Source organism: Fusarium poae, assembly GCF_019609905.1.
Source record: "Fusarium poae strain DAOMC 252244 chromosome Unknown contig_3, whole genome shotgun sequence".
Classification (NCBI taxonomy): domain Eukaryota; kingdom Fungi; phylum Ascomycota; class Sordariomycetes; order Hypocreales; family Nectriaceae; genus Fusarium; species Fusarium poae.
This window is the reverse complement of record NW_025408661.1, coordinates 591,982-607,171: the sequence shown is the minus strand read 5'-3', so window position 1 is coordinate 607,171 and position 15,190 is coordinate 591,982. Positions and strand designations below refer to the sequence as shown.

General features: G+C 36.3%; 2 protein-coding genes across 2 annotated transcripts; one reads left to right on the top strand and one right to left on the bottom strand.

Annotated features, from left to right (window-relative positions):
• Nucleotides 1-534: 534 nt before the first annotated feature.
• Nucleotides 535-804, bottom strand: FPOAC1_013795 (uncharacterized protein; the record flags this gene model as incomplete). The annotated part of the gene is made up of 2 exons (XM_044858136.1): nt 535-686; nt 774-804. 2 exons carry the CDS (start codon nt 802-804, stop codon nt 535-537), a joined length of 183 nt encoding a protein of 60 aa, XP_044700960.1.
• A 6,241-nt stretch (nt 805-7,045) lies between these two features.
• FPOAC1_013794 (uncharacterized protein) lies at nt 7,046-7,652 on the top strand (the record flags this gene model as incomplete). Its single annotated transcript, XM_044858135.1, has 2 exons — nt 7,046-7,274; nt 7,318-7,652. The coding sequence occupies 2 exons, from the start codon at nt 7,046-7,048 to the stop codon at nt 7,650-7,652; spliced, it is 564 nt and encodes a 187-aa protein (XP_044700959.1).
• Between the last annotated feature and the right edge of the window lie 7,538 nt (nt 7,653-15,190).

The following is a 15,190-nucleotide window of genomic DNA, read 5'->3' as shown; positions in this document are numbered from 1 at the left end:
AGTAAAAAATTCCCCCTTATTTTAAACTAAATAATAAAAATAAGGAAGTTATTAAAACTAACTATTAGAAAAGTATAATACGTAAATCCTTGTAATCAACCGCTTATAACTAAGAAAGCTAACTATTTAATAATCTATATAATAATATGTTATACTAGGCAGGCTTAGACCCTATAGATAATAGCCCTGGGGCCCTGGCCTATAAGAATAATAACCTATATAATAATAAGGAACAGCTAATTATTATATTAGCCGCCAGTAAAGAATATATAAATAACTTATATGTCTTAACCTTAGCCTAGAAAAAGCTAAAAAATACTATAATTAGTAGTATATATATTAATAGGTCCATTAATATGCAATCTATATATAGTAATAAGCTTAATATTATATTAGCGTAATTTGGCTGCCTGTAACGGTTGCACCTAACCGCTAAGCCACAGGGCAAAAGATCGGGCCATAATCACTATGCTAGCGATTACAGTGGTGCTTACAGCTGCCTATAGGGGCCGATCGTAACACGATGCTCCCTCTTCAGGGGTTTTCGCCCTCGAAACCCGCTGAAGCCGGCTGCCTACAGGGGGAACCAAGCCCTGTAACAGTACGCGGTACAGCACAGCTGCCAACCTCCCAAGGCATACCCCGCAGTTGCCCTAACCGCGTTACGAGGGTACCCTTGTGAGCAGCTATTCCAAAGGTCAGAGGGGGAACCGAACCCTTAACCTTCGGGCCACCCGCTTAACAGTGATTATCGTGTAACGGTTGCACCTAACCGCTAAGCCACAGGGCAAAAGATCGGGCCATAATCACTATGCTAGCGATTACAGTGGTGCTTACAGCTGCCTATAGGGGCCGATCGTAACACTGCCAGGTCTTAATTTTTCTATTTCTTATTAAAATGGATTATATTAACTTTATTCTTAAGAAGTAATATTATCTTAATGCCCTTTATTGCAAGCTAGATAATAATATTAAACTAATAAAGGAGAAGAAGGCATTTTTATTAGTAATATGGTTAGATAGGTATATGTGCTAGTTATTAGACCTAGTATTAATAGTTATAACGGTTTAGGAGTTTAAGTTATTCTAGGGTCTATAATTACTAATATTATAGTTATTTAATTACGGTATTCTAGATAATCTTGAATTATTAGTATAATAATTATATTATCGGGCTGTCAGGATTTTTATATACTAAAAGGTTTAATGCGAAACTTAAGCTAAAGCGAAAGCTTGCCTATTAAGGATTAGTAATAATAATCTATCACTAATAATAATATTATATAACGACTGATCTAAGAATGTTATTAATGCCCTATGGCGACTAGTATTTTAACTTGTAGTTTTAACAGTAAATTATTATTATTAATAATACTATAGAAAATATATAAATTTAATAAAAGTAAAAGCTAGGTAATATTAAGAAATAAAATAAAAAAAAGACCTACTTTTTTATTATATAAAAAGCTACCCTAGAAATAGCTATATTTAGTTTATTTATAAGTATAATAAGCTATAATTATAAATATATACTTATATAATATCTAATTAATAATTATTTTATTAAAAGTATAAAGTTATAAAGGCTAAATTCCTATAGTTAGTTAAATAGTTATATATAAATATAAAAATAAAGGGATTTTAACAGTAAAGCTTATATTTAAAGCTAATAAATTTCTTATATTTTATCGGTTATATATAATAGTAAACCACTTTAGTATTACCTAAAGCTCTATATCTACTATTATTAAAATAGCTTTAAAGGCATTTAGTAATATATATAGAATATTTATTATTTAATTAAAGCTAAATAAGGCATATTTAAAGCCTATAATTTAACCTAAAAGTTAATACTTTTTTAGCTATATTAATGCTATAAATAGTACTTATATAAAGGCTTAGGTATTAAAAAATAAGCAGTAAAAATAGTATAATTAAAAGTCCTTAACTATATAGAATATCCTTTATATTATTTACCTTAATAGGACTTTCTTATATATTTTTATAGACTATAAAGGGTTAACTAATAATACTCTATTAATATAGTATTAATACATTTCCCCTATAATGCCTAATTAAAGTGCTTTACCTATTTAAGTATTATTTTAATATTAAAAAAGCCTATATTTAATTATATAAATTGCATATTAGGATTACCTTTAAAGAATACTTATTTAAGTATTAATAGTAAGTTAAAGATTAGCTAAAAAGGAATTATTATACCTACTATATTGCCTATACTAATAATTATATAGCTTTTATGATTTTATATAAAATATACTTTAATAAAAGCTTTTTTTTAATATATATAATAAAGTATTTTATTTTATTTTATAATATGCTAACTTTAATTACTATTTTATTTATATTTTAGGTCTTTAATCTGTTAATATTATTTTTAAATATAACTTCCTTAAGCGCTTAAAATTACTCCTTTATTTCCTTTAAGTTGGCTTTTTTATATTAAGTATATAAGGCTTTTTATAACTTTATTATTAATTTTATAAGCTTTAAATAATTATTATAAAAGTATAAATATTATATTTTATTTAATAGCCTTATATTAAGATTATATTAATACTATAAAGTAAATACTATATTTTTAATTTCCTACTTTACTATAGGTAAATCTAATTTAGCCATTTAAATTATATAGCTTATAAAAGCTTGTTCTTTTTCCTTTATAAGCTGCTATAGGTAATTTATTTTAATATTTATAATATTATTATAATTAAGGCTATTAGCGGCCTTAAGCCTTTTTATAAAATAAGTAATAAATATTATATGCTAGTCTTAGGAATATAGGTAAATAGGGAATACTTTAGGCAGAATAGAATCTATTACTATAGATAGGCATTATAGGTAGGTTAAGCTTTATTAATAAGATATAGCTTAAAGAGCTATATTTAAGATCGACTTAATTAGTAAATTAAAGTCTTAATAATAATATATTACTATATAATTTAACCTACTTATAGCTTCAAGGTAAATAGGTTTAATTTTAATTTATAATAGTATTTCCCTTTTTAATATCTTATAAGCTCTATTAAAATAAATTACTATAGTTTAGGCTTATTAAAATATCTTTTATAGAAATTTATTATAATCTTTATAGTATTATTTATATAAATAGTAGGGATTTTTATTAAATTAATATATTTAGCCTACTTTATAGTATACTTTAGCTTAAAGTAGCCTTTTTAGCCTTATTTATTTTATTAAAAATTTATAATATTTTTAACTTTTTACTTTTTTACTTTTTTTAGCTTTTATTAATAATAATAAGTCTATATTCTAATTAAACAGTAAGTTAATAGTAATTAGCTTTAATAGGCTTATATAAAATATAAGGTATATTTTTATATTAATAGGCAGTTTTAATTAATAGGTATATAAAGAAATAATTTTATTAATTTTTAATAGGTTAATATGTTTTTAATTTAATTTCTTTTATAGCCTAAAGGTTTTAATATTTTAGGCATTTAGCTATATTAAGTTTCCTATTTAATATTATTAGGTAAATTATTTATATTAATTTATTTAGGCTTTATAATAGACTTCTATAGTAATACTTTTTAATCTTAAGTGCTTTAAGATATTATTTATTATTTTTATAAACTATTTTATATTTTTAATAGCTAGAGTTCTTTTAACTATAATTATAGGCTTAAAGCCTATTTATAGGTAAAACCTATAGTTTATAAAAAAATAAAAAAATATTAATAGTTTTAAATTTTAATGAATTTACTATAAATTTAATTAAAAAAAGCTATTAATTTTAAATATTTTATAGATAACTATAATAGATAGGCTTATAAATACTATTTTAATATAGTATTTAAGTATTTAGTTTATTTATTAATTTTAGGGTAATAAGTAGTAAATAGTAATAAGCTAATTAATAGTTATTTAATAAGCTTTTATTAAAACTTTACCATAAATTAAGGTCTTTAGTTTAATACTACAGTCTATAAAAGCCTATATAGCTTTTATATTTCCTTTAAGTAATAATAGGCTATATTTTTAATATTATAGGTTCCTTTATATATAATAATATATTTTATTTTGATTAGAAAATCCCTTTTTCTCTTTAAGTCAAATAATACTATTTATTAATATCCTTTAGTAGCCACTAAAAGTTAATCCTTTATAATTGTTTAGCTTTTTTTAATTTAAGGTTAAGTAAACCCTTTAATTAAAATACCTTAAAAAGCGCTAATAATTAAACTATAAGATTAATAGGAACTTCCCTATAGGTAAAAGCATTAAATTCTATTTAAGTAGATTAAAAACTTTATTATAAATGATATATAAATATAATATGAAACCCTTAATAATAAAATTAGTAACTTAAAGCTATACCTTTATATTACTTTAGCTAATAATGGCGCTTAAATAGTAATAACTTTAATATTTACCGTTATATTAAATAAGACTACTAATAAAATAAACTGCTATTAATAATTATTTATTATTAATACCTTTAGGGGCAATAACAATATATAATCTATTTAATAAATAATAATTAAGTATACTATTTTTATATTAATCTATAACATTAAAGTCTATAAGGATGAATAGTTTTATATTTTCTTTAACCTAAAAGATTAAATATAATAAAAAGTAATAGCTTTTTTTAAAGGGAAAAAGTCTTAAGACTATAATTTTATAAAGTTTTTTAACTACCTTAATAGTATATATAGGAATTAATATTAATAAAAAATAGCTTAAATGAAGCTAGAATATTTATATTAAGGTCTTAATAAAGAATTTATTAAATTTTATATTTAATTTAATTAAAAACTTATAATAGTAAAGGGACTTTAATAGAATAATACTATTAAACTAATTAAACTATATTATACCTTAAATAAATAGCTATATAATTACTTTATTAATAAAGGTATCCCTTATAATAAATATAAAATAGCTATTACTTAATATTATACTATAATAATATAGTAATCTTTTTTTACCTTTATTTAATATAATAACTATATTAAGTAAAAATAAATAAGCAATTAAGTAAATTATTCTGCCTTTAATATATAGTATATTAAGCTAACCTTAATTATAGCTAAGATATTATTATATTATATTATTATATTATATAATTACCTTAATTGGTAAGGCTATAGCTATAAATTAAATATTAAGGCCCTAAATTAAGCTAATAATATAACCTTTAATAAGCTGCTTAATTTAATAATTAGCTTAAAGAATATAGTTATATAATTATTATTTATAATTAATATATCCTTATTTATAAAAAACTATAAAAAAAATAAACAAATAAATACTAATATAATTTAAATAATTTGTATTTTTTTCCTGAAAAAGGTTAATAAGAAGTAATTCCCTAGTAAAAAGCCCTTTTTTAAAAATAGTAGCTTTTATTTTAGGAAATTAAAAATTAGGTTAATTTTAAGGGCTGGTACTAAAAAGAGGCTAAAATCTTATTTTATATTAAGAAAATTAAAAATTAAATCCTTAAAAGCTTAAAAAGGCCATTTTTACTTATAAAAAAGTAACAAAATAAGTTAAATAGTCTTAGTTATTAGTAAAATAGTTAAGATTTTATTAGTGCTAATATAAATAAAAAAGTTGAAAAAAGCTATATTATATAGATTAAAAACCGGCTAGAAATTACCTTATACTTATAAACTATAATTACTGCTAATATATAAAGAAATAGTATAATAAATATAATATAACCCTTAAGACAGGGTAGTTATAAATACCTTAAAATTAAGAAAATAAATTATATAAATTATATAAAAATAAGTAGGTCTTTTATTATTATTAATTATAAAAAGTAGTATATTATATAGCTTTTTTAGGCTTCATAGCTATTTTAGGCTTCATAGCTATTTTATTACCAATATTATTTATAACTACTTATAGACTAATATTATAGTAAAGCTTAAATTAGAGCCTTTATTAAAAAAGAATTTTAAATAGTAAATTAAAAATATTTCCTTATATAGGCAAAATCGAAAAATAATGTGTATTATAGATATTTGAGTCTACTAACTATATTATATAGCTTTCTATATATATTTTAAGACTTATATTAGTAGCTATTTTATATAAGTAAGATATTCTTATAGTAAAGTGTAAGTTAAAGCTTATATAAGAAAATATAATAAAAAGGCTAATTTAATTAGCAATTTTAAATAGTATAAATCCAAGAAAACCTATATAATAAATAGCTTTAAAAAGTTTATTAGCTAGTAACTTTTAATTATTTAATACTACTATATAAGACTATAAATAGGACTTTTTAATGGTTTTCTCCACTTTTAAATAATGTAACTTAAGTCTGACTAATAATCTGACTACCTAATCTTAGTTAGTAAAAATAACTAACTTAAGTTAGACTAATAACTAGTTAGTTACTAACTAATTAGTCACAACCCTGGGATATAATAATAAAGAATAAATTTATAAAAACTATTACTTTAATTAATTAGCTAAAAAACTATAATTTAGATTTAAAAAGCCTAAACTAGAACCTTAATTTAATAATATTATATTATAATATAATAAATTAAATGTGACGGTTGTGATTCCCAAGGGATAAACTAGTCCGTACTAGGTTTATGTTGGCAGATGCGTAGGGCGTTGTCACTGAGCGGTAGCGAAGTGTCACGTCTCTTAATAATGAATAGTGCGGGTAAGGCGTATTCAGGTAAAGAAGCTTTGTTGATAGCTAGTGAGCTAAGTTCTATCTAGTGCTAAGAGAATGTATATATACTTGGAGGTATGCAAATCGAACGAGGTCGGTTCGACAATATGCAAGTCGAATGGCGTGCGCTTGACAATATGCAAGTCGAATGGCGTGCATTCGACTTCTACAGGGTAGGTAGTTGATGATTGGAGCGAAAAGTGGGGTGCTTATTCCGCGTGCATAAGGACCTGTTGGTCGTAACACGATCTCTCCCTCTTTCAAGGTCTTGCCCTCAAGGCCTGTAAAGCGACCGAGCGCTAAGTCTTGTGTTGGCTCCAAACTTCTTCCTGTAATTATTTTTCCTTGTTGCTTGTCATGTCGAGCCGTGTTTCCAAGCGTACTAATCGTCCCAAGGTGGCTGCTGAACGCCGTGAAGATATTTCCAACTTGATTCACAAATTCGGTTTCGAGATGCCCCGTTGTTCGGCGTGTTTTCGTGCGGAGCGTCCTCATTGCGTTGTTTCTGAGGGAAAGCAGCGCTGCGATTTCTGTGTGTCCAAAAAGTACTTTAACTGTGACTTCGGCGGTGTGTCGTCTCAATCTTGTGGGTTTTCGAATGAATGTGTAGTTATATCGCTAATTTGCAGTTGCGCGAGTATCTCGTGAAAAGGATCGTATTGATGAGCAAAAGGAGCAGGCGGAGGCAGATCTTCAGGATGCCTTGGCTCGTCTCCAGAGGTTACGTCGTCAGGAAAAACATTTGCGTGAGAAAGCTGCCGAGATGGTGCGTCGGGGATGTGAGGATTTGGATGAATTGGAGGCCTCAGAGGCGCAGGAATCCTCCGATCGTCAGGCGGCTGAGTCTTCTGCTTTGAATGACATCCAGTTGCTTGAGGGTAATGATGTTATTGACTGGAGTTCCGTTCCCGATTCTTTCTTCCTTGGGGCTGGTGGAAGTTCTTCAGGAGTCGTTGAGCATTAATCAGGTGTTTTGGTGGTTCCCATGTGTTTTCGTTTTCCGGGTAGTTTTTCCATTTCACCAAATACATTGTTTTTCCGTCGATTTTCTGCATATCTCTGATTGCTTCGGCTTCGTAGGTTTCCGGTCCGTCGATTTCTTCTGGTTCGTTGCCGATCTTGACTTGAATCGTGTCGGCGGCTGATTCGAGTAAGGAAATGTGAAAGATTGGATGGATCCTGACCTTCGGTGGCAGGTCCAGTTCGTAGTTGTTTTCTGAGATTTTTCGTAGGATTTTGTAAGGTCCGATGAACTTGAAGTCGAGCTTGTGTGTCGGCCGTTTTGTTGTAATGTTTTTTGTCGATAGGTAGACCATCTCTCCCTCCTTGAAGGTTGGTCTCTCAATCCTTTTCGTGTTATAGTACTTTGTCATCCGTTTTCTGACAAATTCCAGTTCCTTCTTCATTTCTTCGTGTAGATTCTTCATATCTTCTGCCTTGATTTGTGCGGCAGGGTTGATTGTCGGGGTTTCACGGGCGGCGTGATAACTGTCGGGTGTGAATCCAAAGTTGGCGTAAGCTGGTGTCAATCTCGTGCTTTCGTTGTAGGCGGTGTTGTAAGCTAGTTGTGCAACTGGTAGCTTTTCAACCCAATCATTTTGTTCGTAGTTGATATAGCATCGTAGATACTGTTCCAAAACTTGATTCATTCGTTCGGTCTGTCCGTCCGCTTGTGGTCGGAATGCCGTGGTAAGTCGGTGGTTGAGTCCTAGATGGGACATGAGTGCTTGCCAGAACTTGGCGGCGAATGTCGGTCCTCTGTCGGATAGGATCTCTCGTGGTAGGCCATGTATGCTGACAACATGCCTATAGAAGACGTACGCGAGCTCTTCTGCGTCTGTTGCTTCTCTGTATGGTAGATAATAAGAAAATTTCGTAAGACGATCCACGATGACCATGATACTGTCATAAAAGATGCCGGTTGAGGGTTCTTCTGACAAGGGTAACTTGGTAATGAAGTCCATCGTGATCGAATCCCAAGGTCTCTGAGCAACTGGGAGTGCTTGTAGTGTTCCGTAAGGCTTATGCCTTTGTGACTTAGTCCTCATGCAAACGTCGCATTGTTTGATGACAGTTTCGACTAGTCTCCTCATGTTGGGCCAATCGTAATGGCTCTGTAATCGCTTGAGGGTCTTTGTGACGCCCTGGTGTCCATGTAGGGGATGTTCATGTATCTCCCGTACTGTCTGTTTTCGTCGTTCCTGTTCCTCGTTATCTTCTGGATCCGGGGTTCCTCGCATCGTTCGTGCGGTTGTTCGTGCTGGTTGGGTGAACCGGTATTCTCCCTTTCCGTTGAGCTCAAGGACTTGTTCCTTGGCTTTCGTGATGCCAGTGTCGTAATCTGGTCTTCTGCTGATGGCGTCTGCGCGTCCATTGTCTGATCCCTTGCGATGGATGATTGTGAAATCAAACTCGCATAGATACTCTGCGTAACGAAGTTGTCGTCGGTTCAGCTCTTGAGTGGTGGCGAAGTGCGAAATGTTCTGATGGTCGGTGTAGACCTTGATCTGGTGGAGGCTTCCTATAAGGTAGTGTCGAAATTCCTTAAAACAATTGACGATGGCTAGGAATTCTTTGTCGTAGATGGGGTAATTGAGTTCAGCTCCGTGTAGTTTGTGAGAGTAAAAGGCTATCGGATGTAGCTTTCCGTTGTCATCTCGTTGACCGATCTGTCCTCCCAAGGCGAAGTCCGATGAGTCCGTTTCTAACTCAATCTCCTTCGTGGGGTCAAACATGATCAAAACTGGTTCTTCGAGGATGGCGTCGCGTAATCTCTCGAATGCATCTTGCGCGTCCTTGATCCAAACGAACTTGCGGTCCTTCTTCGTGAGTTCCGTAAGTGGGTTTGCGATCTTGCTGAAGTCTCTAATAAAGCGTCGGTAGTAGTTGGCGAATCCTAAGAAGCTTTGTACTTCCTTGACTGTTGTTGGTATTGGCCAATCTCGTACTGCTGCGATCTTCTTTCGGTCCATTCGGATTTCTCCTGGTGAGATGGTATGTCCGAGAAAGTCAACTTCTGTAACATGGAAGTGGCTCTTCTCTGGTTCTACTAGAAGATTGGCGTCTTGGAGTGCTTTGAGGACCTTGTGGACGTGTTCCTTGTGTTCTTCATCGTTATCTGAGAAGATTAGGATATCATCCAGGTAGCATACCACAAAGACGTCGAGATATTGTCGTAGAACATTGTTGATCATCCTTTGGAATGTTGCCGGAGCATTGGTGAGTCCAAAAGGCATGACCAGGTATTCGAACAATCCGAATTTCGTTCTAAAGGCGGTCTTCCATTCGTCGCCTTCCTTGATGCGGATCAGGTTGTAAGCTCCTTTGAGGTCAAGGGCAGTAAAAACTTGTTTTCCTTGCAGGCGGTCCTTGAGTTCCGTGATGAGCGGAAGTGGTGTCCGGTCCTTGATGGTGAGAGCGTTCAACCTTCTGTAATCCACAACAAGTCGTAGTTTTCCATTTTTCTTGGGTACGAACATAACAGGAAATCCTGCAGCGGATGAGGATTCTCGTATGTTACCCTTTCGTAGTTCCTCTTCCAGGTATTCCTTGAGAGTGGTGAGTTCCATCTCGTTAAGGTTGTAAATCTTCTGGAAGGGTAGTTCATCTGATGTGAGGCAGATCTCGTGGTCCCAGCGTGAATGCTGCGGCACCTTCGTATCGAGCTCCTCCTTAAATAGCCTATCGTAGATGCGGTACTCCTCTGGTACGTTCCTAAGCCTGTCTGTCGTTTCTGGCTGTTGTTCTAGCCGTTCGTTCAGTGTTCTTAACTGATTCCCAAATGATGCGAGGGTCCTTCTGACTCGTCTCGCCCTGCCTTGTGCTTGCTTGTGTCGTACTCCGTTTGGAGGTGGGTGAATTCTCTGTTCACGCCGTTCTTCGCCGTGGGTGTCGGTCGAAGTTTGAGATCTCAATTCATCGTCTGTTTCTGAATCTGCGGCCTCGTCGTCGGAGGGGTCAGCGTAACCGCTGATCTGGCCAGTCCTCCAGTCGACGTGGGGGTTGTAGCGTTGTAGCCATGGGTATCCTAGCATCAGGTCGTGTCCTGGTGTGGGGATGATGTCGAGGTCAATGTTTTGTCTTCGGGTTCCGACAAACATCTTGAGGTGATCAATCTCGCGAGTGATTAGTCCTCCTTCGTAGTCAAATAGTTGACCTTCCAAGTTCCTCATCGGGTAAGGATGGGTCTTGTCTTTCCATGGTAGCTTCAAGCGATTGACCGTGCGAGGGTCGATTGCATTGACGTCAGCTCCGCTATCCACAAGAGCGGTTAGCCATGTTCCCTTGATTCGTACTTTCAGTTCTAGGCAGGTCCGTTGACCATTCTTGGTCGTTCGTAGAGCTCTTGAGGGTGTCGTTGTAACCCTTCTGCTCTCATCGCCGTGCTGTGGCTCTACCAGCACAGCAGGCTGTTGTCTTTTCCCTGTTGGTCAGGGTGACGTAAGTCGCATTCTTCGTCTAGACATTGTTCGTTGTGTGGGCATCGGTGTTCTCGGCTCAGTTCTTCTTGATGTTCTGACGCGAGTTGGTTATCCCGTGCGTTTTCTTGCTCGATGAGTCTTAGTTCCTGGGGGTTTGGAGTGTCTCTCCTGTCTGGATCTCTCCTTGTGTTCTGTCTCCACTCTTCGATGGCTCGTTCGTTGTCGAGTTCCTTTGTTGCTTGTCGTGCGCTAACGAAGTTAGGGTCCTCGTAGTGCAGATTGGATCCCGGTCTTGTTGTCCTGACGGGAATGTTGCCTATCTTTTGATCGTGCAGGTTGCTACCTGGGGCTTGCTTGGTCGATCCCGTGTCAGGGGCGCTCTTGCCTCTTCTGGTCACAGCAATCCTGCTTCCTTGTTGTTCCATGGTTGGGTGCTCAGGCACTGGTTGCCAGTTCTTGCGAGTTACCTGTGTGGTGGCATTGGTTCGTCGTGTAGTGCGAATTGCCATTTGCGCTTCGTTCTCCTGTAAGTTAGTATTTCGTACGTTCCTTCCTTCAGGTACCGGTCGGTACTTCTGGTTAGTCTTCACAGGGTTATAGCAATCCGTTTCTTTGTGTCCCTTCCTGCCACAGTTCCAGCAAGTTGGTGGCCTGTATGCTCGAGTGGCTCCAATAGTCATTGGGCCGGAGTGGCTGCCATAGGAGGTGTCATTTTGCTGTGTCCCTCCTTGGTTGCTGCCGTTTCGGGGTCCAGTTGTTTGATTGCGGCGGTTATGCTGATTAGGGTAGTATGGGTTGTAATTACTCCCTTTCCTGCCGGCACTGGATTTCTCCTTTCTGCGTTCATACTGTCGTTCGTCAATTTTGACGGCCATGGTGATATACTCCGTGAGGTTGTCGGGTCTGTCGGCTTTGTATAGTTCATCTTTGACTTCTTCTTTAAGGCTGCGGTAGTATATTTCCATGAGTGCTTCGTCGTCCCATTCTGTTTTGGCTGCGAGCTGTCGAAACTTGGCTGAGTGAGCTGCGCATGAGCCGTGTTGTTTGAGGGCCAGGATTTCAGCGGCGGCTTGTCGTTCTTCATTGATGACTCCAAAGTTGTCCTTAAGGAGTGCCTCGAAATTAAGCCAGTCTGCGAAGATATTCTGTGTTTCCTGGTCCTGCTGATTGTATTCGTTCTCAAGGTAATCCTTCCAGATGGGTTCGAACCAGTCTTTGGCGTCTCCCTGGATCAGTGGTGCGGTGTATAGCATCTTCTTGGCTGCTGTATCCAGTTTGCGTGGGAACAGGCGGAAGTATCCTTTCATTCGTGTCAGGAATGGTATGACGTCCGCTGCCTTTCCCTTGAATGGCTCCGGGGGAGTTGGCTTGATGACTTCTCCAAGGTCCCGCTGGTTGTCCACAGGGTTGACCGGGGGTGCCACTGCAGGTAGTTCAGTGACCCGTACCTGCAGGGTGCGTACGGTGTTCCGGAGTAGCTGAAGTTCAGCCATCATTTCGGCGGTGCTTGGGGGTGGTCCTGTGTAAGGGGGAGCTGGAGCGTTGTTGGTGTTGTTGCTGGACATCTTGACAGTATGTTATTGCTCAGTGTTAACGCGGTACGGTCTGAACAAGAGCTATCAACGTGTGACGGTTGTGATTCCCAAGGGATAAACTAGTCCGTACTAGGTTTATGTTGGCAGATGCGTAGGGCGTTGTCACTGAGCGGTAGCGAAGTGTCACGTCTCTTAATAATGAATAGTGCGGGTAAGGCGTATTCAGGTAAAGAAGTTTTGTTGATAGCTAGTGAGCTAAGTTCTATCTAGTGCTAAGAGAATGTATATATACTTGGAGGTATGCAAATCGAACGAGGTCGGTTCGACAATATGCAAGTCGAATGGCGTGCGCTTGACAATATGCAAGTCGAATGGCGTGCATTCGACTTCTACAGGGTAGGTAGTTGATGATTGGAGCGAAAAGTGGGGTGCTTATTCCGCGTGCATAAGGACCTGTTGGTCGTAACACTGCGCATCAACATCCATCTGATCAATTACTTGCGATGCTTCCTGTACAGTTATAGCCCCTCCTTTCTGTAATCTAGTTCTTTTTGCCCTGCGGCGCCGGCTTAGTATCTCATTTGCATCTCGAAGATTTCGGACCTCATTCCTCAATAAGACAACCTCATGCATAACTGCCCTTGTTGCTTTAGTATTTGACTTTAAAGCTTCTATTATTGACTCTGGGGAGCTGCCTCTATGTCTTCTGATTCGTTTTTCGAGGTATGCAGACTGAGATTGAGCCTCAATTGCTGTCTTTGGGGTCTTTGAAACCCATGGGGTTAATGGTTGGCTGACCTCCCCAGGAGGCGTTGGGGTTCGTAGCTGCACATCAAGCTTTGAGATCACGGCTTCTGGGTCAAGAGGAGCAAGTCCAGCTCCTCTAAAACCCCCCCGGATATTGCTTTCTGTGAAAGTAGCTTTAAAGGCGGCATAAAAGGCCGGGAAGAACTCGGTCTTGGAAATGTGGGTTATAGAGCATCTAATCAGATGCTCTATTTCTCGACCATAAGCCTGTTTCAGCACTGCAAAGCACCCAACATCAAGAGGCTGAAGTAGGTGAGATGCATGAGGTGGCATACAAAGCGTGATAATCTTATTATCCTGACAGTATCTCTCAAAGTCAGCAGAGTGGTGGCTTTCGTGGCCATCGAGGATCAGAAGACGATAGGCACCAACTGATCGGTTACTTGTAGACCGATCAAAGTGCTTTAGCCACTCAAGACCTAGCTCGTTATTTGTCCACCCATTTTGGCTCGTTGCAATAACCCAATCGGCTGGGAGGTTGCTTTCTCGGTACCAGTTAGCAAGGTGATATTGGCCTGCACCAATGATAAACGGGGGGATCGCCCGGCCTTCCGCATTAATCGCCTGAATTACTGTAATCCATTCACGATTTCCAGGCTGCACTGATTTTGGTCTTCCTTGCCTTTCTGAGCCTGTAACTGCCATTCCAGCCATAATAACGCCCATCATAAAGCCAGTCTCATCAAAGTTCCAGATATCATCTGATCGGATACCATACTTCGCGATTGTATTCTGTACAAGCCTAAACCAGCCACAAATAATAGTCGGATCTTCGCATTTAGCTCTCTGGTAGTCATATCTCCGAAATAAACGTATCTTTAGCTCTGGTTGTCGCTTTACGAAGTTATGAGCCCAGCGCTTGCCGACAGGTGATGCGTCGCGGTCGGCAAGAAGAGAATTAGCCATTTCTTCTACAAAACGCAGTCGCGCAGGAAATCCTCGCGAATCCAGATCAAGGAGGAATTGAATTATTATTTGTTCCTCTAGATCAGATAGTTTCCGGGAGTTCGGGATACAATCGCGTCGCGATTGAATGCCATTTTGACGGCGACGTAGCTTCCAATAGTTAACCTTATAGATACTTGAAGCGCGTCGGAGACTTAATTTGGGGTTATTTTGAAGGGCTTGAAGTGCAAGAAGGATTCTAGCCTCATCTAAAGGTTGTGACATCTTTGGTGGTTGAGAAGTATCTGATTAGATGAAAATGTTGTAGGATGAGGGATTTTTGGTGCACTCGCTTGGATGGTGCATTCGCTTATCAACCACGTTATAGAAATCTTAATAATACACTATATCTTACAGTATATTAGATTTTGTATCTTATAGTTAGCTATATAAGATGTTTTTAAAAATCTAGGGAAATTAATATAGTTTACTTTAGGACTTATGTTACGATCGGCCCTTATAGGCAGCTGTAAGCACCACTGTAATCGCTAGCATAGTGGTTATGGCCCGATCTTTTGCCCTGTGGCTTAGCGGTTAGGTGCAACCGTTACAAAAATTACCCTGTAGCTCACTGGAAACATCATGAGTCTTTGACACAGGCTCACTTACACAGCCGTGAATTCCATGTATATATACCTTTGTTTAGCACTAGACCGAAAACGTAGCTCAGCAGCTATCAACAAGGCTTCTTTTCCGTAATAGACATAACCCGCTCTATTCAGTGTTAAGAGCGTGCCACGTCATGTCGCTTAGCATACCGCCCTATTATCTGCCAACATAAACCTACAACGGAC